Here is a 25,567-nt window from a genome sequence, read left to right on the forward strand (position 1 = left end):
TATTTCTTTTATATATATATATATATATATATATATATATATATATATATATTGTCTTGCTGATGCAAATGATCATAAAGTGTACCGTTCTTCCAGAGACCTTACAAAATTTTGCATTTAAAGAAATTAAATGATAATATTGGTCTCTAAGTAGAATTTAATTCCAGACATTGCCTTTGCGAGCCATGCTAAAATCACCATAATATAAATGCCATATTCTGATCAGTGAAGTCATTTTGAGGATATAATCTTCTGATATTTTAACTTTTTTTTTTTTTTTAAGTTGGTCAGGTTCCACACTCCTTTGCTTCATCAAGGGCACCCATAATCTGGGCCCAAGCAAGGAAGAAAGGATGGAAGAAAAAAATATTTTTAAGTGTCAAACCATAGCATCTTGGGTCTAAGAGAACAAATTCCTGGTATACCATAGATACTTAGAAGATGCTCCTTCCCTTTGCTTCACTTTTTGCATATTTACATTTGCCAGGTACTATTTGCTAATAATATGATGTAGTTCAGAGCACAAACTTTGGAGCCAGACACCAGTTATACAAACTTGCCCAAAGCTGATTAATCTCACTGAGCGTTGAGCATCAGGGTGAAAAGGCCCATCTCTTGTTTCTTGTTTGAAGATTGTAAGAAACTATATAAAAGGCCTGGCACATGGGATCATGGTAACTCTCATGATTATTCACACGTACCAGGCACTTTATACATTCTTCGCTATAGCCTGTGAAATGGTTTATTATCCCCAGATGTGAAAGGTGAAGAATCTCCATTTGCTTCATCCAATACTTTAGCCAAACCAGGCTCCTTTTAGTTTATGAACGTGGTCTTTGTTATGTTTGTGTCTGTTCCCAGCCTGACTGCTCTACTTAAAATAATCCTTCCCTCCTTCCTGGCTTTTGAAATTTTACCTGTTCTTCAATTTAAGCCAAGCTACCTCCATCATGAACTCTTCCCTCATCCTCCCCACTGGACTCAGAAAAGGAAGCTCTCTTTCTTGCCTTTGAACTCCCATAATCCTTCACTTTCCTTCAAGGGTGAGGACACCTAGGAACCTTATCTTCAAAATCTCTGTGACCCCTGGAACTCCCCGCACGATGCATTCCACAACTCATCCGAGTTTGGTCAAAAATAATAACTAAATCATTGATGATCCTCTTTCTCTTCTTTTGGGTGATTTTTGGCCCGACTGATTTGTTTTGGGAACTTTGAACATACCCATTGAGTGGAGATACTGAATCGACAACAGTGTGGTTTTTTAAAGAAATGAGTTGCTTTTATACTGTTTGTTTTAAACAATAGTGCTGTAGTAGAAGCACTGAATAATTAGATTAAAAGTGATTATGCTTTTATTTTCATTTCAGGTTTTTCTAAGAAACGTCTATAGTACTCATCTAATGATAGTATGCATTTTTCCATTATGAATTAATCATTTTTCAATTTCTGTTTGAAGTAGAGGGATTCAGATTTGTGCAGAACCTATGAAACCAACATCTTGAAAGAAATTTCCTGAAATTTTAGTATGAAAGATGGTGGGTAGTTATTATATTAGGCTTGGATGCATTTGGGGCAAATTAGGTATAAGAGAAAATTGGAAAGAACTACATTATTGTACCAGATGACATTAAGTACCAGATGACAGCTATGAGAAGGGCACTAACACTTCCTCATAAGCCAGAAACAATGTCAAGTAAGTAGCATTTGTAGCTTAACAACTTTGGCTTACCATGGAAGAGTACATTTAGGATTGAGTTTGTTTTTCTGCTTATGTTGAAAGAAAATGCAGGAAGCTAGAAATTGCTATATATTCATAAAACAGCTGTTGCCTTTCTAAACAAAAATAAAGGGAGTTATTCCATAAATAAGAACAATAATTACTGCTCTGAAACTGAGGTTTAGTATGGCTTCTCTTTACTTACTACAACTGACTGAAGACTACAGGATGTTGGGCAGCAAGAGCGGGTAACTCACATTATAAATGGCCTGGGTAGCAAGGGCAATTACTAGTTAGGTGTCATGCACCCCCAGGCTGCAGGGAGAAGATGATCATGTACTCACACTAAGATAGGCTTATGGAAAATTTAGCATTAAATTGATCATCCCTCTATTGTATATAATTACGTGTCAAGGAATTCATGTGTTTGATTCTTTTTTCCTAAAGGAACTTGTGGAGTACTACAAGCATCACTCTCTTAAAGAAGGATTCAGAACCTTGGATACAACTCTGCAGTTTCCATACAAGGAGCCAGAGCATTCATCTGGACAGAGGGGTAACAGAGCAGGCAACAGCTGTGAGTATTGTAATTTAGAATACAATTTGCTGTCACTTAAGGATCGAAGGCATGATAACATTAAACATCTTCATTCCAGATTTTGGAATAGAACCAATTAATATGCTGATGCATTTAACAAGGAATTTTTCTGGAGCAAAGCAGAATCAGATGGACCAACAGGTTTATGAACATGCCTAGATTTAGTTCTTCATGCCAAATTAAAAATCATGTGTGTGTTAAATCCATCAGAAATATAGGGTATGTTAATATGTAAGTTTTGTACTTTTCACTGACTTTTATATTAGCCAAACGCTTTTTAACTGATACATGTTTATGGTCATAATCCTGTTTGATTAACAGTATTTAAGCAAGGCTGGTGCACAGTTCTCCCATCTAACCTTGCACTGCAAGTCTTCTTATAGATTCTATTTCAATGATTACTTTCGGAACTCTGAAATAGCTAAAAGCATGTTTCCTCTGATGCCAATATTTAAAAGTAAACATTAGCCACTTCTTTTCAGAATGAGCACTGTGCCACAAATAATCACAAAAGATTAGCACACAAACAGAAAGCATGTTATAGTTTGAGTGTGAGTTCAACTCAAAAACGTTTTGCTCGTCACCGTTTAATGTCATATAATCTTCCTGTTAATAGATACAGCATGTAGAGAACACTATGATGAAAAAATGCTATGAATAAAGTGTGATTTCATCCTCTTATTTTAATTTCATAAAACTTTTTTAGAAGAGAAAGGAATACAATTTTATTACCCTCAGAAGGTTTGGCCTAAGCAAAATAGGAATATCTAGAGGTATTTGAAATAAAAAGAATTTGCATCATGTAATATAACTTTTTTTCCCTAAAAGCAGAAACTGAAAGGGAAGCAACGCTCAGGGCACTAACACCACCAGTAAAATTTCATAACATTTCCATAAAGTAAATATACAAGTAATTTGTCACATCAACTGACATTTTTTTTTCAATTTGAATAACTTAATAGCTGTTCTCTTCACAAGGATCAGTGATAAATGAACAAGATTGTGCAATGAAAGTAGTCAGAGCACACTTTTTGTTGAAACTGTAAACACATTAAAATTTATCTTTCAGTTTTTAGCCCACTCTTACCCAGTTATCTTAGATGCTCATATAGGCCATAAGTTTTGCTCATTCAAAAATGAAACTTCCCCAGGCTTCCCTGGTGGCGCAGCAGTTGAGAATCTGCCTGCTAATGTGGGGGAACGCAGGTTTGAGCCCTGGTCTGGGAGGATTCCACATGCCGCGGAGCAACTAGGCCCCTGAGCCACAACTACTGAGCCTGTGCGTCTGGAGCCTGTGCTCCACAACAAGAGAGGCCACGATAGTGAGAGGCCCGCGCACCGTAAGGAAGAGTGGCCCCCTCTTGCCACAACTAGAGAAAGCCCTCTCACAGAAACGAAGGCGCAACACAGCAAAAATTAATTAATTAATAAACTCGTACCCCCAACATCTTCTAAAAAAAAAAAAGGAACTTCCCCTTAAGAAACAATTTTTTCTACAAACTTCTAAAAAGCCTACCAGGGTTATGACATTTTTTTCCCTACACGAAAAGTATAATTTTCAATTCTTTTACTTTGCCTTCCCAGTAGCAGGAGATAAAGTTGCCCAGGAGGTCAGTTACACTAAAAATCCTGTCTGAGTTGTTTGCTTAGTTTTAGAAAGTCCGGGTGAGAGGGACTGGCAGTCAGGGAGAGCCAGTATCCCAGTCAGTGGAAGGTTCTTAACCCTCTATTTCACTGTGTGGTCACTCTCAGGCACTCCTGTGCTTGGCACATGTGGGCGCTCAGAGAATATTGGTCAACTACGAATGAAGCTGCCTAGTTAAAATTTTTTTCTAGTGTTTGACCAAGTATTCAGTGCTCAAACTTCTTTAGCCACTAGGGATGGCATTACAGGCTCTTTTTCTTTTTCAAAGCATGGCCAATAACATGATTTTGAGCGTCCATGCAAGCTACATTCAGTTATTCGTTCCTTCAGCATATAATAATTACCTAACGCAGAAAACGCGCTGTTCTAGGTCTTGGGATTCAGCAGAGTCCCTATCCTTATGGAGCTTATATTTTAATGAGGCAGCTCTGGCAAGTCTGGGTTAGGAGTTTGATATTTTTATATAGGATGATCAGGGAAGATCTCACTCCTAAAGTGACCAGAAAGAAGTGAGGGCACGTGCTGGTACGTCAGTCAGCAATAATTTCCTGATGGTCTACGCTCCGAGATTATTCAGCAGGATTATAATCTTAGATCAAGTGTATATTATCCCAGTGTTTTATTTACTTGTTGCTGACGTTTCGTATGAAATGAGAACACTATGATGATTTTGAGCATTGAATGAGGTGCTGTACATTAAAGCATTTAGCAGAGTGCTGGTAACATGGTAAACACGCCATAAAAGTCAGCTGCTGCTGATTCTACCACTTCTACCACAGCTGCTGCTTTCCTACTACTACTAGTCACTCCTCTAACACAGCAAACATTTTCCTGTATTTCTAATTGTTGAATTACTAGTTTTAACTCATAGCAATTTACATCTTTGCTTTTATGATTTTTTAAAATACCCCTTGCTTATTTTATACCAAGTCCTGATTAAAGGTTAACCCTTAATTAAAACACTGCTTCAGTTTTTACACACGTGTCTCTCAGGAAGTGGTAAAGAGGAAACTCTACATATTCTGTATAGAAAGATTGTGTAGGATGTCTTTAAGAGTCCTTACCTCTGGTTCACAGCTTTGGGTGTGCTGCTGAATACCATCTCAGAATAACTTTTATGAAGAAGTAGTACCTTGGGATACAGGACAGGGCATGGCATCTTCGTTGCTTCTAAGTAATGGAGGAAGCAGAGCAGGCAAGCCAAAGCCTAGGACCACGCTGTGTTCTGGGTGGAGGTTGAGATTGGAGTTCTAACTCCTGAAACCTGCGATTTATTATTATTTTTCTCCTACATGCTATATAGTCACCTTGGAAAAGAAAGTCCCAGGGCATCGTAGAAGAGGCTGCTTGCTTCTGTATTAGTCTAGGTTTGGATGTTCTTGGGAGAATTAAAAACTCTTCTCAAGTTTGTAAAATATGGTAAGATTATGACAGGCCTACCTCATGCAATTGCAAAATAACATATATAGGGCTTCCCTGGTGGCGCAGTGGTTGAGAGTCCGCCTGCCGATGCAGGGGACACGAGTTCGTGCCCCGGTCCGGGAAGACCCCACATGCCGCGGAGCGGCTGGGCCCGTGAGCCATGGCCACTGAGCCTGCGCGTCCGGAGCCTGTGCTCCACAACGGGAGAGGCCACAACAGTGAAAGGCCCGCGTACCGCAAAAAAACCAAAACAACAAAAAAAACATATGTAAAGACACTAATTAGAATGAAACAGACATCCAGAGGATTGGGCAAGGAGCGTGTAGCATTTGTAGGTGAGGAGCCCGTTGTAAGCAAGGCTCTTTCCTAGGGCTGTGAGACTGTTTTTGCCTCCGCAATGACTTGAGTGTTTCCAAGAGAGATAATGAGAGGAAGGAAGAGAACAAAGAGCAGTCAGGCACATCAGTGAGCCGTTGTGCTTCCCTAGAAACTGCAGTGGCTCCGTGGTTCTGTGGATCTGTGTAAGAATCCCATTACTTTCCAAAAACGGTCGCAGGAAACATGCCTTAGACTGCTGCGGGTGTACCCCTAGGGCCTGTGTATTTGAAGGGCACTGAACTGACTTTTGCCTTTCTTGCTGTACAGTGAGCGCTTAATTATTTTCAGGTCTGCTACTCAGTAGCCGTCTGACCCCAGGCAAGTCACTTAGCCTATCCGGGCCTCAGCTTTCTCACCTGATGAATAAGGAATGAGATTAGATATTTTATTATGTTCTTTAAAAAACAGCATGCTAGGCTTTTTGTATGCATGAGAGAAGGAGGTAAGGTAGAATGGTAATAGACCGTTACACTTGGAAAAGTTGCACAATTAGCGTTTCATTACCTATTAATAGACCTTAAGCATTTTCCCAAGTAAATGGAGAATTAGTTGGACCACAGAGGTGGCTAATGTTTAAAAAAAATGTTGGTTTTCACTATATTTACATGATCTCAAAGTGTCTTCTCACAAGACCTTATTAATTACTAAAGAGGGAAAATAGAAACACCTAAAAGTGATCAAAGTTAACATCACCAGTAATGGGACAACTAGATATCATGCACCTCCTAATGTGACGCTCTGAGAAGGATGTAACACCACTTTTGTGGTATTCCTGCCCCCCAGGGTGCACAGTTTGAATCTAATCATGAGGAAATATCAGAGAAACCCAAACTCAATGACATTCTACAAAATAACTGGCCTACGCTCTTCAAAAATGTCAGTGTCATGAAAGACTGCAGAATTGTTTCAAATTGAAGAGAAGAAGACCAAAGAAACATGACAGCTACATGCAACATGTGATCCTAGGTTGAATCCTGGACCAGAATTTTTTTTTTTTCTATAAAGGATACACAGGGATCAATTAACACATTTTGAATAAGTTTCTAGATTAAATAATTTTTGTTTTTGATAATTGTACTGTGATTATATAAGAGAAGAAAATGCCTTTGTTTTTAGGAAAGACACACTGAAATATTTAGAGATAAAGGGCATTGTCTGCAACATATTCTAAAATAGTTGAGGAAAATATAGAGATGATAAACATGGTAAAATATTAACACTTGAGGAGTTTGAGTGAAAAAATATATAAGAATTCTTTGTACTATTCTTGCTACATTTAAGTCTGAATTATTTCAGAAGTAAAAGTTTTAAAATTTCGAGATGATCCGTTTACCTGAGAACTAACAGAATTGGGAGAAAATGGCAGCATTCTCCTCTTTCACCTGTTCCAGGAGCAGGGGCAGCTTGGTGCACTGATTTTAGGGTGTGTAGAGTACGGAGTAGGACGTATTTGAACCATCTCTTCCTTACCTGTAACCTCACTGTATTTACTTACTCATTCCTTCATTGTTTTATTCAACAGTTATTTATTCAACACTTACTATGTGCCGGGTCCTGTTTTGGATGCTAAATATAACAGTGAATAAGATGGATAGGAACAAACATAAAACAAATAACTTCATAAATAATCACAAATTTTGATAAGTCTTGTGAAGCAGAAGCAAAGTGGAAGTGTACAACAAGAGGGCCTATTTAACCTGTAGGGTCAGGGAAGGACATTTTGAAGAAGTGGCGTCTAGACGAAACTTAAAGGATCTATGTGGATTGGCAGGGTGTGGTTTAGTGGTGGTAGGGAAACATCACAGTGAAGAAGCAGCTTGTGTGAAGGACATTTAACAGGAAATAACTTCACACGTTTAAGGAATTAGAAGGGGATCGAAATGTTTAAAGCACAGTGAGTGGATTCTAATATATACATTGGGAATGTACTGAAGCTTTATAAGCAGAAATGATATGAACTGATTTACGCTGTTTTGAAAGATCACTGCCTACTCCGTGACAGTGGCTTGAAGGGAGGCATGGACCAGAGAGATGAGTGAGGAAACTACTGCAGATGTCCAAGGGAGGGATGATGGAGGTTTGGACAAAAGCTGAATAGAGACAGTGGAGCAGGACAGTGGGCAGATTTTGGTATAATCTGGAAGTCGAATTGACTGGATAAAGGAATTGAGGTAGAAGTGGTACATGTATGATACACAATTATTTGCCTTGGATAACTGACAAACGGTGAAACCATTGGACTGATCAAGAAGCAAAAGAGACATAACATATATAGAGGAGAAGGTAATACATTCAGTTGTGCACAGACTTTCAGTGCCTGTGCACATTCAGTGGTTCAGTAGGCGTTTGACACTAAGAAGAGTGGTTGGGGTTGAAGATAGAGTTTTATGGATTGCTCACACTTCGTTTCAGCTTACATAAAATATAGCATTATTTTTATATAGTTTTAATGATTTCTTCCGGTCTATTGCTCCCTGAAGCCTTAGGAACCAGGCTCCTGAGCTTCCCATTCTCAAACTGCACTTTGCACAGTGCCTTTCATGAAACACGTGTTCAGAAAGGGCTAAATGAGTGAAGTCAGAGCCTAAGGTCTGTGGGAGACATAGCAGGTATTAAAAGCACTATGTGTAGTTGTTATTTGAAAAAGCATGGAGAGATGGGTGGGCTTGAAAACAAAATATAGAACAGCATGATCCTTTTGAGGTGGTGACAAATATTATAGCAATTCTTCAAAAACTGTCAAAGGCTTCCTGGGTCTTTGGGACCGTGCGAATGACCTTGCAGGAAAAAGTAAAAGCCAGAGCCAGGGCCCAGGCTGCTTTTCCCTACTGTGGTCTCATTCCTTTCACGCAGGTAGTCCCGTTATTCTGTTAGCCATCTGACAAGGTGCTTAAGCTTCATTTTAGCCAGTGTTTTAGAAACTTGGAGAATTTGTATCGTTCATATTTATTTAACTCACTGTCACATTATATAACTTGCTTATTCCTGATAATTCTTGAAACATCTGATAATGCCTTAACCATTATTTATTAGTTTTATCACAGTGTAATAGTGGATAATATTTATTATCTCCTTCATACACATTCCTCAAACATCCACTTAGTTTCTACCTTCTTGCCCTTGTAATTCAACATATCTATATTCATCTACTCTTATTCTGATCTCCTAATTTTATCCTCAGTCTTTTGTCATCTTTTTCCTTGGTCATTTGGCATTTGGGTTTGATTTAATCTAATTTTATCCTGGTAATTTAAATATCTGTTTTAATCTCACTGTAATAGCTTCCTAGAACTGCCTTAAAAATTACCATAAATGAAGGGGATTAAAACAACAGAAATTTACTCTTAAGTTCTGGAGGCCAGAAGTCTGAAATCAAAGTGTTGGCAGGGTTGGCTCCTACTGGAGGCTTTGAGGGGGAATCCATTACCATGCCTCTCTTCTAGTTTCTGGATGGCTGCTGGCAAATTTTGCTGTCCCTTGGCTTACAGACACACCATTCCAATTTCTGCCTTGTCTTCATATAACCTCCTCCTCTGTGTGTCATCTCCCTTTCTCTTCTTTTATAAAAACACTTATTTCATTTAGAGCTCATCATAATACAGGATGATTTCATCTTGAGGTCCTTAACTTACATCGGCAAAGACCCATTTTCCAAATAAGATCACATTCACAGGTTCTAGGCGGACATGTCTTTGGGGAGGTGAGGCACCATTCAACTCACTATAATCTCATCATACTAATTTTAAATTTTTCTCCAAATTTTTCCATCCTTATTTGTTTTTTATTAGAGCTATAAGAGGACTTTGCACTATTAGGACAGATGGGCAGTCAACGGATGGGGAGTTACAAGGGAAACATTACCTTAATACAATGAAGTGTTCTCAATGGCTTGTAACTTTCCTGCAGTGAAACACACTGTCTTCCTGAGAGAGAGCACTTCTAGCCAATGAAAGTTTCCCAAAAAGGTCTACATGACCAATTGTTTGAAACACTATATAAAATACTTGATATAGAATAAGAACCTAGTAATTCTGTCTGATATTCAATAACTTAATGATTAAAAGAACACTATATTTTTCAAACCCCTTTCACTTATATTAATGTCTCCAACTGAGTGTTGCATGAATCACCAGTCCTGTGAGAAGCCTCATGAAAGGTTTCGTTTGTTAAACAGATGTACCAGAAGTGCTGCTTGTATGATATAGGAAAGTGATGAGTTTCCCTAGTTTATTTCCTCCTGCAGCACTGTCTCATAATGTGTAATGTTTGTATTATGAGCCATGAGAGTTAGTGTATGTGATGTACTTAGAACAATGTCTGGCACATGGGAAGTGCTCTGTGCATGCTTTTCTATGGGCTAAGGTGGTTCTAACATGTTGCTGTCATTTTTATACTCTTTTTCTCAGGATGTCTATCATGTCCACAGAACTTACTGTTCTTGGGCAACTAATCACCTACAGCCGAACATGTTCATTATTAGGTCATTCTGGGCTTCCTTTTTTTACTTACTTGCTTCAGGAACTTTAGTAGCTACTGTGAGGGATTTTTATCCTGAACCTGATGGCTTTAAGAATTAGTAGCCAGTACCCAGGGTCCCTTCAGAAATCGATAGCTTGCAGATCGAAATTCTACAGATTGAAGTAACCTCACTCAAAGCTGTCCTTTTTCATGTTTCAAAACTCAAAAAGCAGTCCTTATGTTTTAATATGTCTCATTTTGTATACTGTTCTTTCTATAAACCTTATTTTCTAAATTAAAAACTGGTCTCAATATGTGTAATGTTCCCTAATTGACTATAGTGTCCTCATGTGGCAGCCCCGATCCAAGGCTTTGGTTTTTCTAGTCTCCCTTCCCTGTAAAACAAACATAAATTGAGAGGAATTCCTTTTTTTCTTGCTAAAATTTGGATCCGTCTCCTAGCTTTGAGGAACAATGCTGAGAGCTCTTTTTTTCCTCATATATACCACTGATACGCAGCTTCCCCTACTGAACGCCAGATCTGCATAAGGGAGCCGGTCCGACTTGGCCAGGGTTTCCCTTCATTCACTGCTTTATGCATTCAACATTTTTGAGCATCTACTTGCACTGAACACTCTACTGCACATATCCCTTGGGTGTTACATACAGTTTAGCTTAACAGCTGAACAATTGACAGGAATGCAGGGGGACTCTGGTATTGAGGCACTTCAGACTTAACAGCAATGTCAACCCTGGTAGAGGCTTTTTTAGCAAGTATTTTTTTGTGACATTCCTGAGAGGTCATCCTCAGGCTTTACTTGACACTCAGGTGACTTTATGTCTATGGCCACACAAATCACCCAACTTATTTTATAAATTTATTTACTTATTTTTGGCTGTGTTGGGTCTTCATTGCTGCGCACGGGCTTTCTCCAGTTGCAGCGAGCAGGGGCCACTCTTCATTGCGGTGCAAGGGCTTCTCTTGCTGCGGAGCATGGGCTCTAGGCGTGTGGGCTTCAGTAGTTGTGGCTCACAGGCTCTACAGCACAGGCTCAGTAGTCGTGGTGCACGAGCTTAGTTGCTCCACAGCATGTGGGCTCTTCCAGGACCAGGGCTCGAACCTGTGTCCCCTGCACTGGCAGGCAGATTCTTTTTTTTAAAAAAAATAAATTTATTTATTTTTGGCTATGCTGGATCCTCGTTGCTGTGTGCGGGCCTCTCATTGTTGTGGCATCTCCTGCTGCAGAGCACGGGCTCCAGGCACGCAGGCCCCAGCAGTTGTGGCACGTGGGCTCAGTACCCGTGGCCCACGGGCTCCAGAGCTCAGGCCCAGCACGGGTGGTGCACGGGCCTAGTGGCTCCGCGGCATGTGGGATCCTCCCGGACCAGGGTCCGAACCCGTGTCCCCTGCATCGGCAGGCAGACCCCCAACCACTGCGCCACCAGGGAAGCCCCTGGCAGGCGGATTCTTAACCACTGTGCCACCAGGGAAGCCCCCCAATTTATTTTTTGAACAGAATTTTTTAAATGCTTATGTTGATCCAGAAACTTGACTTATTGGAGCTATTTACTATCATTAGCTCATCTCTTCAGAATTACTCGAAGTTAAATATACTACATACACACTCTACTGTGATTACCTTTCATCTGATGTCCTTTTTTCCCTTCCCCACTGTATTTCTTTCTTTTTCAATAAGCTACTCAGATTTATCCGTCCATTGTCATACACGTGGTTGCCAAATCTGTCACCATCCTGGCCACTCTGCTCTGAATACACTCCAATTTGTCAGAATTGAGCATAAACACTTCAAGATATCTGACTTGCTCGTTCAGATCTTTTCCTATTCAAAGCTCAGTCTTTCTATTCAAAGCTCCATCTTCCCCTGTTAATTTTCCCACTTTTTCTTTATTCTTCTTCCTCATAGGGCAGTTCTCCAAGAACTTCTCTCCTCATCTCATCTTTAGTTATTACATTCCCACCAATAACCCCACAGGTCCCCACATTCATTCATTCATTCAACAGACCTTTACTGAGAGCCTACTGCAGGGTTGGCACTGTTCAAATTGCTGGGGATACGCAGCAGTGGGAAAAAAAAGTCTCCGCCTTTGTGGAACTCACATGATAATGGGGAAGGCAAATAATAGATAAAAAATAAACTATATAGTATATTAGAAGTTGGTGAGTGCTCTGGAAAAGATAATCTAACAATGTAATGCTACTCAGGAGTGCTGGGGATGGTTTATGATTTTAACTGGGGTGGTCAGATGATGAGGAACAAAAGTAGAGATTCATTTTTCCTCCTTTTGGTAGCTTAATAGAGAGCCAGTTCAGCAGTTTTCAGTTCTCAACAGTAGAACAGGCTAATACTATCCACTGGCTTCCGAAGCTCCGCTTTCTAACAAGGTCATTTGTATGACCAGTGTCTTAGTCTGTTTGGGCTGCTATAACAAAACACCATAGACCAAGTGTCTTCCAAACCACAGAAATTTATGGCTCACAGTTCTGGAGGCTGGGAAGTCCAAGGTCAAGGTGCTGGCAGATTTGGTATCTGGCAAGAGCCTGCTTTCTTGTTTATAGAAGGCACCCGTGTCCTCACATGGTGGAAAGGGGCGAGGAAGCTCTGCGGGATTGCCTTTTTAGGAGCTCTAATCCCATTCATGCAGGCTTCATTCTCATGACCTAAGCACATCCCAAAAGCCGAACTTCCTAATACCATGGCATGAGGCATTACGTTTCAACATAGGAATTTTGGGGTCTGGAGGGGGACACAAATATCCGGTCCATAGCAAACAGGGAGTTTCTGCTATCATAAACTCACATAAATACCCCATCCATCTGAAGAGCAGGCTACTGGAACTTTGACCATGGCGTGTACAGACCATCCATGCCCAACCTAAGCAGTAGGACAGTGGGAATTTAGGGGATTGAGTACCCTCTACCTACTTCTTTGCTTGTATATCACTCCCTCCCCCCATAAACCCTTCTTTCTCTCTGCACCACATGGCACAAGTGGTATGCGTCCGTGACTCTCTTATGGGGCATCAGGGTAGGCCTCGTTGTGAAGGTAACACTTGAGTAAAGAGTCAAGGAAGTGCGCGCAGAACAGCCAGTGCGAAGTAAGGAGCATGTATGACATGTGCAATGTGGCCAGAGCAGCAGAGATGGAATCAGAGGGGCAAGGGAGGCCAGTCTCTGTGAGGCTTCATAGGACTTTAGCTTTTGTTCCGGAAGACATGGGAAGCCATTGGAAGGATTTAAACAAAGGAGAGACATGGTCTGACTTTAATAGGATTGTTCTAGAGTCTGTGTAAAAACAGGAAGACCAGTTAGGAGGCTCATGCAGCAATCCAGGTGAGAGATGGTAGCAGCACCTTTATACTATGTAACCGAACAGGACATGCAGACACATCAGACGTAAGACAGAAGCAAGAGAAGACCCAAGGCTGTGACTGTAAGGCTTTTGGCCTGAGCAACCGGAAGACTGGAGATTTTTGTAGGGAAAGGCTCAAATGGAGCCTAAAGTCTAGTCATAGCACTCTCTATCCAAGATGAGTAATTTCCATATCTCTGTATCATCTCTGTGTCTGTCTCTTTACTAATTTGTAAGCTCCTTTAGAGTCGATGCTCTGTCTTATCTGTTTAATCTCCAATAGCACCTTAGCACAGTCCTTGGCACATCAGTAGTTATTTAATAGATGTCTGCCAATTATCATTAAAGAGTAAGGATTTAGGATCAGGTTCACATTTTGATGAACTAGATGCCTATAAATAATCCAAAATCCCTCGAAATGTCAAATGATCTAATTTTCCATAACAATAAGTTCTTATACTCATATTTTTGCTTGTTAATGGCTTTATGTATTTAGACTGTGCAGTACTGAATATAAAGTAGCTGTTTCTTTTCACAATAATTCTAAGTTTTCCTTGTCACATCTTTGAATTTTAGGTTAAAAGAGATTTGTCCATTTACCGGATGTCAGCATTCAATTAAATGAAACCAATCTGAATCATTCCTACTTTTTCAGTGACAATATATAAAATATACTATAAATACTATATATTTGAGGGAGATGGGGAGCACATATTTGATACTATGTCTATGAATGTTTCTGGGAGTCTAAGAAGAAGACATGGCTACGTTCTAAAATAAAACCAGGTTAAGGGTCACAAATTTAAATGAAACATTCATTAAATTCTCAGCATGTTCTCTGCTGTTAGGCCATCTGTATACAATCTTGGTAAAAGGAACCTCCTGGATTCCTCAAAGTGTCCCACATAGGAACACAGTCCTTCAGGAAAATCTCTAGGCCACTGCGGGGCCCCAAACTCACAGGGATAGCTGTATTGAGGATGGTATCATTGGTACAACTGCCTGATAGTTTTACTTTTTTTTTTAACATAAATGAGTGTAAACACATGTGGTTGTTACATCTTGAGGCTGAGCATTAGGTAATGTCTATCCCAGAGAATAATTAGCAAATGCTTAGTATCGTGTTCACTTATACATATAATGGATAATTAAATGGTAGTTCAAAAATACTTTGATTTGGTCACCAGTACCTTAAAGACTAGTGTTGATTGAGCTTGGTCTCTGCTGTGTACCAATTTCAAATGTTATTGAAACTTGAGTGGATTTTCATTTGCTTGTGAACATGAATAGCCTAATCAAAGCAGAGCACAATACTTTAAAGCAATGCTTAGTTAACCTTAACAAAAGTATAGGTATCAGATACCAATTCACTAGTGCTTTATTATTCTGTGAACATTGTGTTCCTCTTTTAATCGACATGCTTCTGTGGCTCTGTCCTCTCAGTCAAGTCTCAGAACTGGATAATATTCACTTATGATGTGCCAGTCAGTTTATTATGGCTATGCTAATAGCTTCTGTTTCAATTAGAGAATTTTAGTACTTCAAGTTTCATTTAACTTGGAAAAGTTAATATTTGACTTAATATTTGAGTTAATATTTTAATAACTCCTAACGAGACCTTTTAAGTCACTAAACTATGAGCCACCACTTATTTGCTAATGTTCCATGAACATTAGCCCATTTGAGTGCCAGGTATCATGTGAAAATAACCAGAGACCCCCACCTAAGTGTGATGGTCTCTCTGAGCAAGGTTCTCCTTCGTCTGTGCTAATAAGGAATTGAAAGTATTTGAGGAAGGACGAAAGTTAGGTCCTTAAATAAAGCATGCAGTTTGCAAATGATTACTTCAATGAAAAAGGTCTCAACGTAGATTTACTATTATCTCAGTGGATACAGATATGAATAAAAGTTCTTTCTCTCAAGAAGCTTCCCAGAATAATGTAATGTACTAGCAGCAGGCTTCCTATAATATTAGGTGGTGAAGTGAATATTAGGCCAGGAAGTGAAAGGGATAGGAAATAATAATCCCTCAACGTTCCCATCTGAACGTCACTGTTACTCAGCTGTTTCTATTCCATTCCAGGATCTGCACGTACCAATAATTCTTATATTAGCGTCATCCTGGTATAGTCGGAGGAGTATGATGAAGAAAACACGTATCTGTACGTGTGTGTAGAAACAGGTGGATGTATTCTCAGTATGGACAGAAATATGTTTTGCAGGTTAAACCATTCTGCAAAATATTTTTATCAAATACCTTATTCTGACACTGCTTACATCTAGATTTAAATCCATACTTTCCTAGGGAAACACATTATTTTATGCTCGTCTACATAGGTGCCAGACATTCAAATGCTGTTTTGCCAGAGAATTAAGGACCCAAACACGTTGAAAATTTATGTATAGAAAGAGCGACAACAATAAGTCACGCTACGATATGTAGAAAAGTAGAAAGCATCTTACCAAGCCTTAAAGTGTTTGGCTGAGAGCTAGATACTGGGTGACAGGAGCAAAAGGTTAATCAGTTTCTCCTGAGAAGGTTCCTCAGGTGTACAGTATGGTTAATGCCATGAGACATTCAGAAAAATTATAGTTATTGTAGGAATATCATTGATAGATTACGGCTCTCAGGGATCCTGGGGAATAAAACCTGAACATATTTCACGTTCTTCCCTTTATGTTGTGCTGGCTTTTGCTGGAAGTCTTTGAGCAGTTAAGTGAGCAAAAGATGAGCTCAACAAACAGGAGGAGGAGAAATAAGGAGCTTGCAGAATTAAATAGCCTGCCGAGATCCTCATCCATTTAGCAGCTTCAGTTGCTTAGCCCTGGGCCTGATCCCGTGGGGATGGAGAAGCAGCGTAAGAGCCAGTCCCTACTCTCCAGAATCAACGATTCATTGAGATAGAACACAGGAGCACATGCAGTAATTGAACAGCAGGGCCGGGGAGCGCCATGATGTAAGTGCCTAACAGATGGCTGCAGAGGACAGAAAAGGGGACGAGTGTTATCTGGATTGGTCAGGGAAGGGCCTGAGCTGAGCTTCGGAGACAAGGAGGTTAAGGTTCACAGAAGCAAGGTGAAGGAACAGTATCCCAGAATGAGGGTGGGAATGGTGTTTGGGGGGTGGGGGGCAGTTAGGAAGCTGGGATGAAAAGAATTTGTGTGGGTAAATGATGGAAGACTTGGTGAGAAAGGCAGGATATAGCCAGACTACGAATTGCTATGGAATTGAAGTCAAGAGTTAGGATTTTATAATTTAGGAAAAGGGATGATGAGTCTGTTTATGGTGAGTAGCTGAGAGGAGGCATTTAGAATAGAATGGAAAGAAAGCTGAAAGTAAGAAGACCAATTAGGAGGCAGTTGTCTTAGTTTAGAAATGGCGTAAGTCCCTGAGTTGGGATGGTGGAGCTGAGAATTTAGTGAAGGAACAACTTTATATCTCAGAGGAAGAGGAGAGTGGACAAAAGAGCTAAAGAGGTATACTGACCTTGCAAAGATGGTTTGCAAAGAGAACGTGGGAGTAGTTGGAAAAATAACACAATTGTGGGAGGTTGAGCTAGGTTACAGGGAGGAAGATGATGAGTTTGGTTTCAGACAAGTTAAATCAGAGATCATGACTGTACCTCATGGCAGGGTGATGAAAATGTGTGAAATCACAGACTGGAATTCAGAGGAGGAGCCCCAAGGCATATCCAAGAATCTGTTCCATTCATTGGGGAAAAAATTAGAGTGAAGCCAGCAGAGGAGCGGAGGCCTAACCACGGTGGGAAGAGCTACCATTTAGTAAAGATGATAATGTTTAGATAAGATTTAAGATGGTTCAAATTATAGGTACTTGACATGAATGCAAATGTTTGCAGGGCTTTTAGGGTTAGGAGAGAGGGGAAGCACAGCGATGTTATGTATTTGGAACAGATTCAAGTCCTCTGGTGAGGCATTATCCATATTCAGGAATGTTAGATATTTTAAGATGAGAGAAAGGTAGATACATTAGATTAGATAACCTATTTTTGAGATTTAAATAGCATTTAATAGTGTTTTCACTGATTTCTTATTTCTTCCTTCTAGAGTTAACTTATCTTTTGTTATATTTCAGATTCTTGAATTACCTTCATTAGAAATGTTGGGGAAATACTGTCTGCTCTTATTACTCCATGGATAAATAGTCCCAGAGATGGAATCGGGGATGGACACTTAAGAAAGCAGTTTGGGGAGAAAATGCCCCTCATTACAAAGAAGTAATGGAGAGAATGAGGAGTTCTCATTTAAGTTCTCACAAACGTGGGGTAGGAATCTTGGCACTAGATTTTCTGCCGAAAGTAGCGTTAGGGTGCCTTTTCCTCCTTAAATTAAAGATGACATCCTCTCCTCTCTCTAACAGTGGGTATAATATGGTCTCGAGGAACACAAAACAAACCAGTTACACTGCATGGCAATAAGTGAATTGTGCAGATTGTAAAATTAGCTGTAATAGCACGTACTGCTGCATTTTAAAATAAAAACGTGTAACTTGGAACATGCAATGGATTAGAAAAGAACCTTGATTATTAACAAGGATATACTTCAGGGCAGGTTAAAAGTAAGTATGCGAAGCCATTTATGAGAAAAGTGTCATTGAATGCACCAATGTATATATGAACCAAAGAACATCTGAACCCTTCCTTCCAGTTCCTTTCCCCAGTTTATTTGGTTGGAATCTAAGTATCCCGTTGATGAGCTACTGATGTTCTTAGTATCTCTAGGGCCCCTTCTTGACAGGATTATCTCTGCCATAAACTTTTCAGTAACCCAGGTTCCTTGAAGCTCATCCTTAAGGTGAGGGCAGCCTTCTCAAGAATCAGAATGGTAGCTTTCACATTCCAGACAGCAAGCAGCATAGAATAGAGAATCAAACAGAAGGGTGAAGGTGTGTGCCAGTTGCCTTCCCAGGAAAGGTACCAGAAGTTGCCTTATGATACTTCTGTATATATCCCAGTAGCAAGAACTTAGTATCCCTTCTGGGCAAACATAGCCCAACGAAATAAACTATTACATGGATTAAGGGAGGGATAAATATTGGGAGAAAGTTTACAACCACACCTTCCTTCTCCATTGCAATGGCACCATGGTATCAGCAGGGAGAGTTTTAAAACTGCCTAAGGTTGTACCTGAAGCAGAGGGGTAGATGCAGAGCAGGGTAGCAGTGAAGAGCCTCGGCTCTGGAGTCACATTGCCTAGGTTTGAATCTAGGTTGTTCTCAAATCCGAAGAAGAAATAGCATGGGTACCTTCCCCTGTGAGTTGTGATAATTAAATGAATATAAAACATTGAGCATGGCATCTAACACTTCCAAACCATTTGATCATTTTAGCTCTGATTATTAAAACGTTGAGACGTTTTTGAGCATCCAAATGCATAGAAACTTTCTTTACATTCCTACAAGTTGGGGATAGATTTACTTTCTTTTCCAGATATAATTCAAAGGGGTTTACATTTTATTTTTGGAAGTAACCCAGCATGTGCATGCTTGTTTGGAGGGTGAGTGTGGATCCTAACAAACTGTCTGAGTGATTTTCTTGAATTTTCAATGGGCTCTGCATGTTTCATTGACACCACCCTATAGGCTCTTACTTCTTGTATCAGTTTTGATGTGAAGCATATTTTACGTTGAGAATTTACAGGATCCCCCTCTCCACTGATGTGACAAAGTGGGAATTGTGTACCACATCAAGAGGAGAAGGCCGTCCTTGGATAGAGTGGGTATGCTCTGTTCCCCTATAAAGGGATAGATCGCTCTGAACTGCAGAACTAATGTCAGTCGAAATGTAATAATCTGGCTTGTTCTTCATTTAGAAATGGTGATAGGAGACAAGTGCGTGAAAGCAAAGCTTGATATTTCAACTTTGATATGACAGTTTTCTTAAGGTTATAGACAACGAAATAGCTGTGTCGAAATATGTTTTGCCAACACCTAAATGGTCTTTGCTTCTCTCTTTTTCTTTCCTTCTCTAAGCCCCTTCTTTGTTCTGTGGGTTTTCTTTTGTAACTCCTCCAGACTACAGCTTTGTTCCCCCTTCTTCCACTCCTTTCTGGTCAGGTACTGCTTTACTGCTTTTATATGTCTTTTCAACTTGCTTTTGTTTGCAAATAAAATATTTTGACTTCTGTGTATGGCTTCTCATGTAGATACATCTCCTCACAAACAGCCCCTCGAGTCACATTCCCACCATGCACTTTCCTTTTCTGTCATCAAGTCATCATTTGTCTTGACATACCACTCCTCTGGTTTTGTGTGTGTGCTCATGTTATGTATTTCAGCAAGACATTTTCTCTCTCATCAGCTGGAAAGAGTTGAGAGCTGAAAGTATAAAGGGGGAATGAAGCACTCCATAAAACTAGTTTTCCTGAGGATCAGAAATTTTAGTTGAGAAAAGCCAGTGTTCATGTATTTCCATTAAGAAAATAAATAGGACCCAAATCCCAACTTTATCTCCAAATATAAGAGTACAATTCGGTCCACATTGCTTTAAAGGATGACTGTGCCCATCGGTTTGTGCAGGGCATTCTGGTCTTGATTCCTGTCATTAGCCAGAGAATGTAAGAGCTGTTTATGTGACACATAGGGGAGTACATGATGGCTGGATAAAGTATGTTTTCTTACAGATTTTTAAAAATTAACCTCTAAGTCCCAATGGAATAATTGAGTACCAGAAGGCCCTTACAAGTCATCTAGTATAGACCTTTCATTTTATAGGTGAAGAGAATGTGACCCAGAAGGGTTTAGAGACCTGTACAAGGTCACACAGTTAAGTTGAGGATGGGTTTTTCCATCACTGGGATGTTTTTATGTGCACGGCTCTAAGAGTAGTGCCCCAGTAATGGGATGGTTTTCAGTAAGAAAACTCTTAAAGTGGTTTGTGTCTGAACAGTAAAATAAAATGACCTATTTTTGCTCCTTTACAGTTCTGAAATCTACAGCATTGCTATTCGTTTATCTTATGACGGACACCTGGAGACTAAAAAAAATTTCTGTCATTGCAGAGCCCTGAAAAATAGGCCAGAGATCCCGGTCTCCAAGTGGGCAGGCTCTTCCAGGGTAACAGGTCATAACTGCAGCTGCCTAGGCACTGGGAACTGTTAAAAATATGGATGTGTGGCATTTCCCATGTTTTTTTTTCTTATACTTCAGTTTCTCTACCGTTTAAGGTTTATAAAGTCCCACCAATCTCAAGTGAGTGATTCTCAGAATCACTGAACATATAATTGAAAACACTTTATAACCCCAAGGAACAATAGGTAGAGATGTTAATATAAAATGTGTCATGAAACTCTAGAGGCAAACAAATGTACAGCTTGAACAGAATTTTCCTTTCAGGACAGGCAGGTGAGGGCAGGGAGGAAGTTAGCTCTGCTCCTACCATTTAAAAAAAAAAAAAACAAAACTGAATATAGGAGGCAGATGCCCTGAATCTTCTTTTTGATTAAGTATTTCAGTAAAGGTTTTCTATAAGGCAGTATTTGTTTGAAACAAGATAAATGGATGGTGTTTATCTGTTTATTCTGTGAAACATGATTTAAGCTTCTTCACGAGTACAATTATATATAAAAGAGTAACTGTCCCTAAATAGTTTTAACTGAAAACAAAGGCTGTTCGTGGGGAGGGGGGAGGATAGGAGTGATGACATGGATTCAACAAGAGACTTTCAGAGCAAAAAAAGTTGGTTGCTTTGAGTCTTAAGTTGAAAAGTTTACAAGATAAAAATGTGAAGCTTTTACCATAGAGGTTCAAGTTAAAAATGGATTACTATGCCATCAATAGGAAATTTATGCAGGTTATTTGAGATTCTATCTCCTTAGGTAGTAACTTAGATATTAGCCTTTGTTTTTTTTAAACTACAAAAACTAGTCCCCGTTTTGAAGTTCCCATGAAGAATATGAAAACAGAACAAGTTTTTTAAACTTTGTGAAATGAACTTGACTACACCTGGTTGAATTGAAACAGCAGTTCTGCTGCTTTCAAGCCCCTCTGCCATCATCACTAGTCTGTGACAAAATCACGGCCGCGCATTTTGACAGCATCTGTAACATCCATCTGATTAGGTGCTCATGGTTGGTAAACTGCACAGCAACTCTGACGCCCCATCATTTCTTTACAGTGTTAAGTCCAAAGGTGCTGGGCATTGCCATCGCTCGGTATGACTTCTGTGCAAGAGATATGCGAGAATTGTCCTTGTTGAAAGGAGACGTGGTGAAGATTTACACGAAGATGAGTGCGAATGGCTGGTGGAGAGGAGAAGTAAATGGCAGGGTGAGCTGTCCCTCTCAGTGTGCTCGTCACATGAATGAAGGGGGCTGGGCAGCCGCTGGCGCCCATTGTGGTGGGGGGAACCCTACACCGTGTGGCCGGCTTCACCCCCCAGAGCCCTGGCTCCACACGGTGGTGCTCCTTCCTGAAAATAGGCACTCAAGAAAAACGTGTTGAGTGAATATGATAGCGGCATCAATAAAGTTTTCTTGGGCAAGTTTGATGGCTTCCTGTTGGGAAAAGGGTTGAGCACATCAGTTCTCTTGAGTCTCTAAGCCTCTTTTTAAGTCTAGAGCATAAACTTTATGTGGAATACAAAATTTCTATAAGAGCTGATGATCTAAATTGGAAAGAGTGGGGCATAGGACCTCTGTCTTTATATCTTGTTCTACAGCAGAAGTAGGAAGCATTAACTAGTAGAGCCCCTTAATTTACATATTTGTGTGCTAGCAGATTAGAACACTGTTTAAGGGTATTGTATTCCACCCTTCCTGTCACTCACTCTATTGGGCTTTTAGGAGCAGTTTAAACCGATCCTCTTCACCTGCGGTGGACATAAAAGGCCAGATTAATTCGGGGTGTTATGAAAATGAAATGCTCTGTAGAGTCCTTTGAAGTGCCAGATGCAGAGTCACATTGCTGTGTTGGTTGCTTTTCCTTTTTAGGTGGGCTGGTTTCCATCCACGTATGTGGAAGAAGATGAATAAATTCCAATCCAGCGTTGCGCCCCGCACCAGGAATTTCAGAGAAGGGATAAATAGAAGCCTGCACAGCATTATGAACTCACTGAAGTGTTTAAAAAGCTGGCTATTCAACATCCTCCCTCTTTTTCCCCTCCTAAGTCTTAATGCTGGGGTTTCTAAAGATGCTGGTACTGCCAGATTAATGGCTCGCCTAGAGCTGTGCAAGAAACAGCCTGCCCGCCTGTCATCGTCAGGGACCAGGGCAAAGCCAAAAGCTTTTCTTCCTCCTGCAAACACATTGGTTCATGTTTCTTTTTCCTTCGTCCAGTCAGACGCCATGAATGCCAGCCAGCCATTAGTAAATGCTTAACACGTAGTTACTTTCTTCTCACGTGCCATTCACCAGAATTTTTGATGGTACAGAGAAGCAGAAGTTTAATTTTACCTTTCGCAGCATGAAGAAAAATGGGAGTTCTGCCACTGGGGCAGCTTATTGGAAAGATCCAGCATTGCTCGTCTTAAATTGCTTCACAAGGTGACTCATTGCCTGGCAAACACTTTTACCCCCCGATGTTATTCATGTTAAAATATAAGAGACAAATGCTCAGGTTTGCTTCATAAGTGATATTATATGGGAGGGGGGGTCCATTATTCATTTGGTGTCCTGATGAGATTTGCAAACTTTTTCATAAAAAGAAGACATACAGAAGAGTACATAAAAGAGTATCTTCATATTAAATCTTCACAACCTTCATGATTTCATAGGGTTATTTTAGAAATGTAGTACTTCACTAATGAGATAATCTTGGTTGGGTGTGTTTTAGGTAGTCACAAATAACCTGAATTAAGGTGGCATTGTTTACAGAAACAGACCAAGGGCTATGATTTATAGTAAGTCATTTTAGAGAAGCAACATCTATTAACACGCCTTTTTCTCCCCTGACACCTCCCCCCCAGCCCCACCCCACCCCAGGAGAAAAAAGACCTGCGATATATTGCTGATTCCCACATTTTCCTGGAGGATTTACAGTAGCACAAACAACCTTGTCGAGGATTTTTGAAGGAAAGCACAGCAAGGTCCTTTATGCATTTCAGGGACAGAAGGAGGGTCACTAGACTTTTCTGGTCTTATTCACTGGGGGATCCCAGCTCTCACTGAGGCTCTTCCCATCTGAGGCCATTTCTGGGTGTGTATTAACCAGTGGGAAGATCAGTCTGCAGTGCACTTATTTGACCAAGTCTTCACCCTTTACGTGAGGAGTCTAAGTACATTTTTCCTGGGATGTACAGAGTGCCCAGTCAAGACAGTCAAGTTAAGACACTAACTTGGCCCTTTCCTGATGAAATATTTTCTCCATAGCGGAAGTCATGTTCTGACAAGACTCGGAGAGTGTTTGCAGAAAACATTAAAAGCATTAACTTAATAGAGCCAAAGTAGGAACATTTAGTTCTGAAATTTTGGACCATCTCTAAAATGAGGTGGGCGTGGCTGGCCTTCTCCCCAACCCACCTGAGGGCCAGAACTTGATGTTCATTGGACACGTCTCCCTTTAGAGACCCTCGTGGGCTAGGACTTCTGAAATAGAATAGATTCAGGACCTTTACCTCAGAATTATGTAAACTGTGATTGTGTTTTAGAAAAGTTATTATTTGCAAAAATCAGTTAAGTTTTTGTATATGTGTAAATGATCATGAAATTGAGTTTTATAAGATGTTCTGTACAGTAAAGTTATACCCTCAAGGTGTATCTTGGAGTGGATTCTTTCCCATAAAGTCTTATCTGCAACACTGTGTCTGGGGAATGTTTTGTCTGTTACTGTCTGCCAAATGTTATGGAGAGGGCAGCTTCATAAACACTCCTGTGTACACTATTGTAACTTGTGCTGTTTCTTTTATTGTTGTTTTAGCCGATAGACTCCCTCTCTTTCTTGTTGCATTTCATGGACCTGGGGGTTTCCCAGCAGAGGATATTAGAGTCCCTTTTCATGACGTTGCCAATTACATCTTTGTCTATGTTTAATACTTCATATTGGAAACTTTAATGCTGCGAATCTGTGTAGATTTCTAATACCAAAGACAGAAGTAAATGTTTTTCCATACTTTGTCTTGCCTGTATGCAGCCCTGTGTAATATGGTGAATTAGCGTGGTATTTCACTTTGTAATATTTTGTAAATATGTCAATATAATAAATAGTTACTACTTGCATTATATCGAGAGTTGAAGTCTTTCCATAGAACAATTCCATACATAATTCAACATGTACCAACCTCATCAGAAACACGGGACTAGAAGCCCTAACTTTGATCTGGTTTAGCTCAGGCTTGCTGCCTGAACAGTTATGAACAGTGGCCTGTAAGACATACTCAGTAGTTGCAAATAATATATTGTTGACATGCTTCCCATGTGCCTCGCACTGTTCTAAATGCTTTATGTGCTCTAACTTGCAGTAACCCCAGGAGGTATAATCCCATATTATCTCCACTTTTCAGATGAAGAAACAGGCATTTCAAAAGGCTGTAGCTTGACTCAGCTCTCAGAGCTGACAAGCGTCAGAGATGATGGAGTTCCAAGTTGGACAGTCTGGCTCCAGAGCCTGTACCATGACACTTAGATTAGGGTCAAGAGGGAGATTAGGGATGTTTCTAAGACTGCACAGCTGAGAAGCTGTGATACAAGATATCGTAACGATAGAAGATGAACACAGAATTCAGAAATGTTCTCCTATTCCTGCCTCTTAAAAGAAAGCCCCAAACAGATATTGCCTAGAGAGAGAGGTGTCGGAGGAGATTGAGCTTTTTTTCTATTTTGATTGAACTTTTCCACAGAAAATGATGAACTGCTAAGCCAGAGAGACACAGAGGCAAGTCTCCCTTGGCAGAGCAGGCCTGCGGGTTGTCCACAGTGGTGGAGACCGGCTAGCTCAGGAGAGGGTGGAAGCCCGTTCCTTCTAAGGAAAAGTCAGTTCCATGGTAGTAGCTTCTGGTTGATGTCACCAGTGCCACTATGC

At 40.2% G+C, this 25,567-nt stretch overlaps 1 protein-coding gene across 1 annotated transcript in view; it reads left to right on the plus strand.

Annotated features, from left to right (window-relative positions):
- Positions 1 to 24,768, plus strand: part of LOC112408000 (guanine nucleotide exchange factor VAV3) — a gene marked incomplete at its 5' end in the record, with an annotated part of 52,782 nt that extends 28,014 nt beyond the window's left edge. Inside the window, 3 exons of the mRNA XM_024757497.1 lie at positions 2,168 to 2,297; positions 21,728 to 21,879; positions 22,542 to 24,768. Of these exons, the coding sequence (XP_024613265.1) occupies positions 2,168 to 2,297; positions 21,728 to 21,879; positions 22,542 to 22,583 (324 nt within the window). The remainder of the gene's footprint in view (positions 1 to 2,167; positions 2,298 to 21,727; positions 21,880 to 22,541) is intronic.
- Between the last annotated feature and the right edge of the window lie 799 nt (positions 24,769 to 25,567).

This window comes from Neophocaena asiaeorientalis, unplaced genomic scaffold, assembly GCF_003031525.2.
Source record: "Neophocaena asiaeorientalis asiaeorientalis breed wild unplaced genomic scaffold, Neophocaena_asiaeorientalis_V1.1 scaffold1037, whole genome shotgun sequence".
Taxonomy (NCBI): Eukaryota; Metazoa; Chordata; class Mammalia; order Artiodactyla; family Phocoenidae; genus Neophocaena; species Neophocaena asiaeorientalis.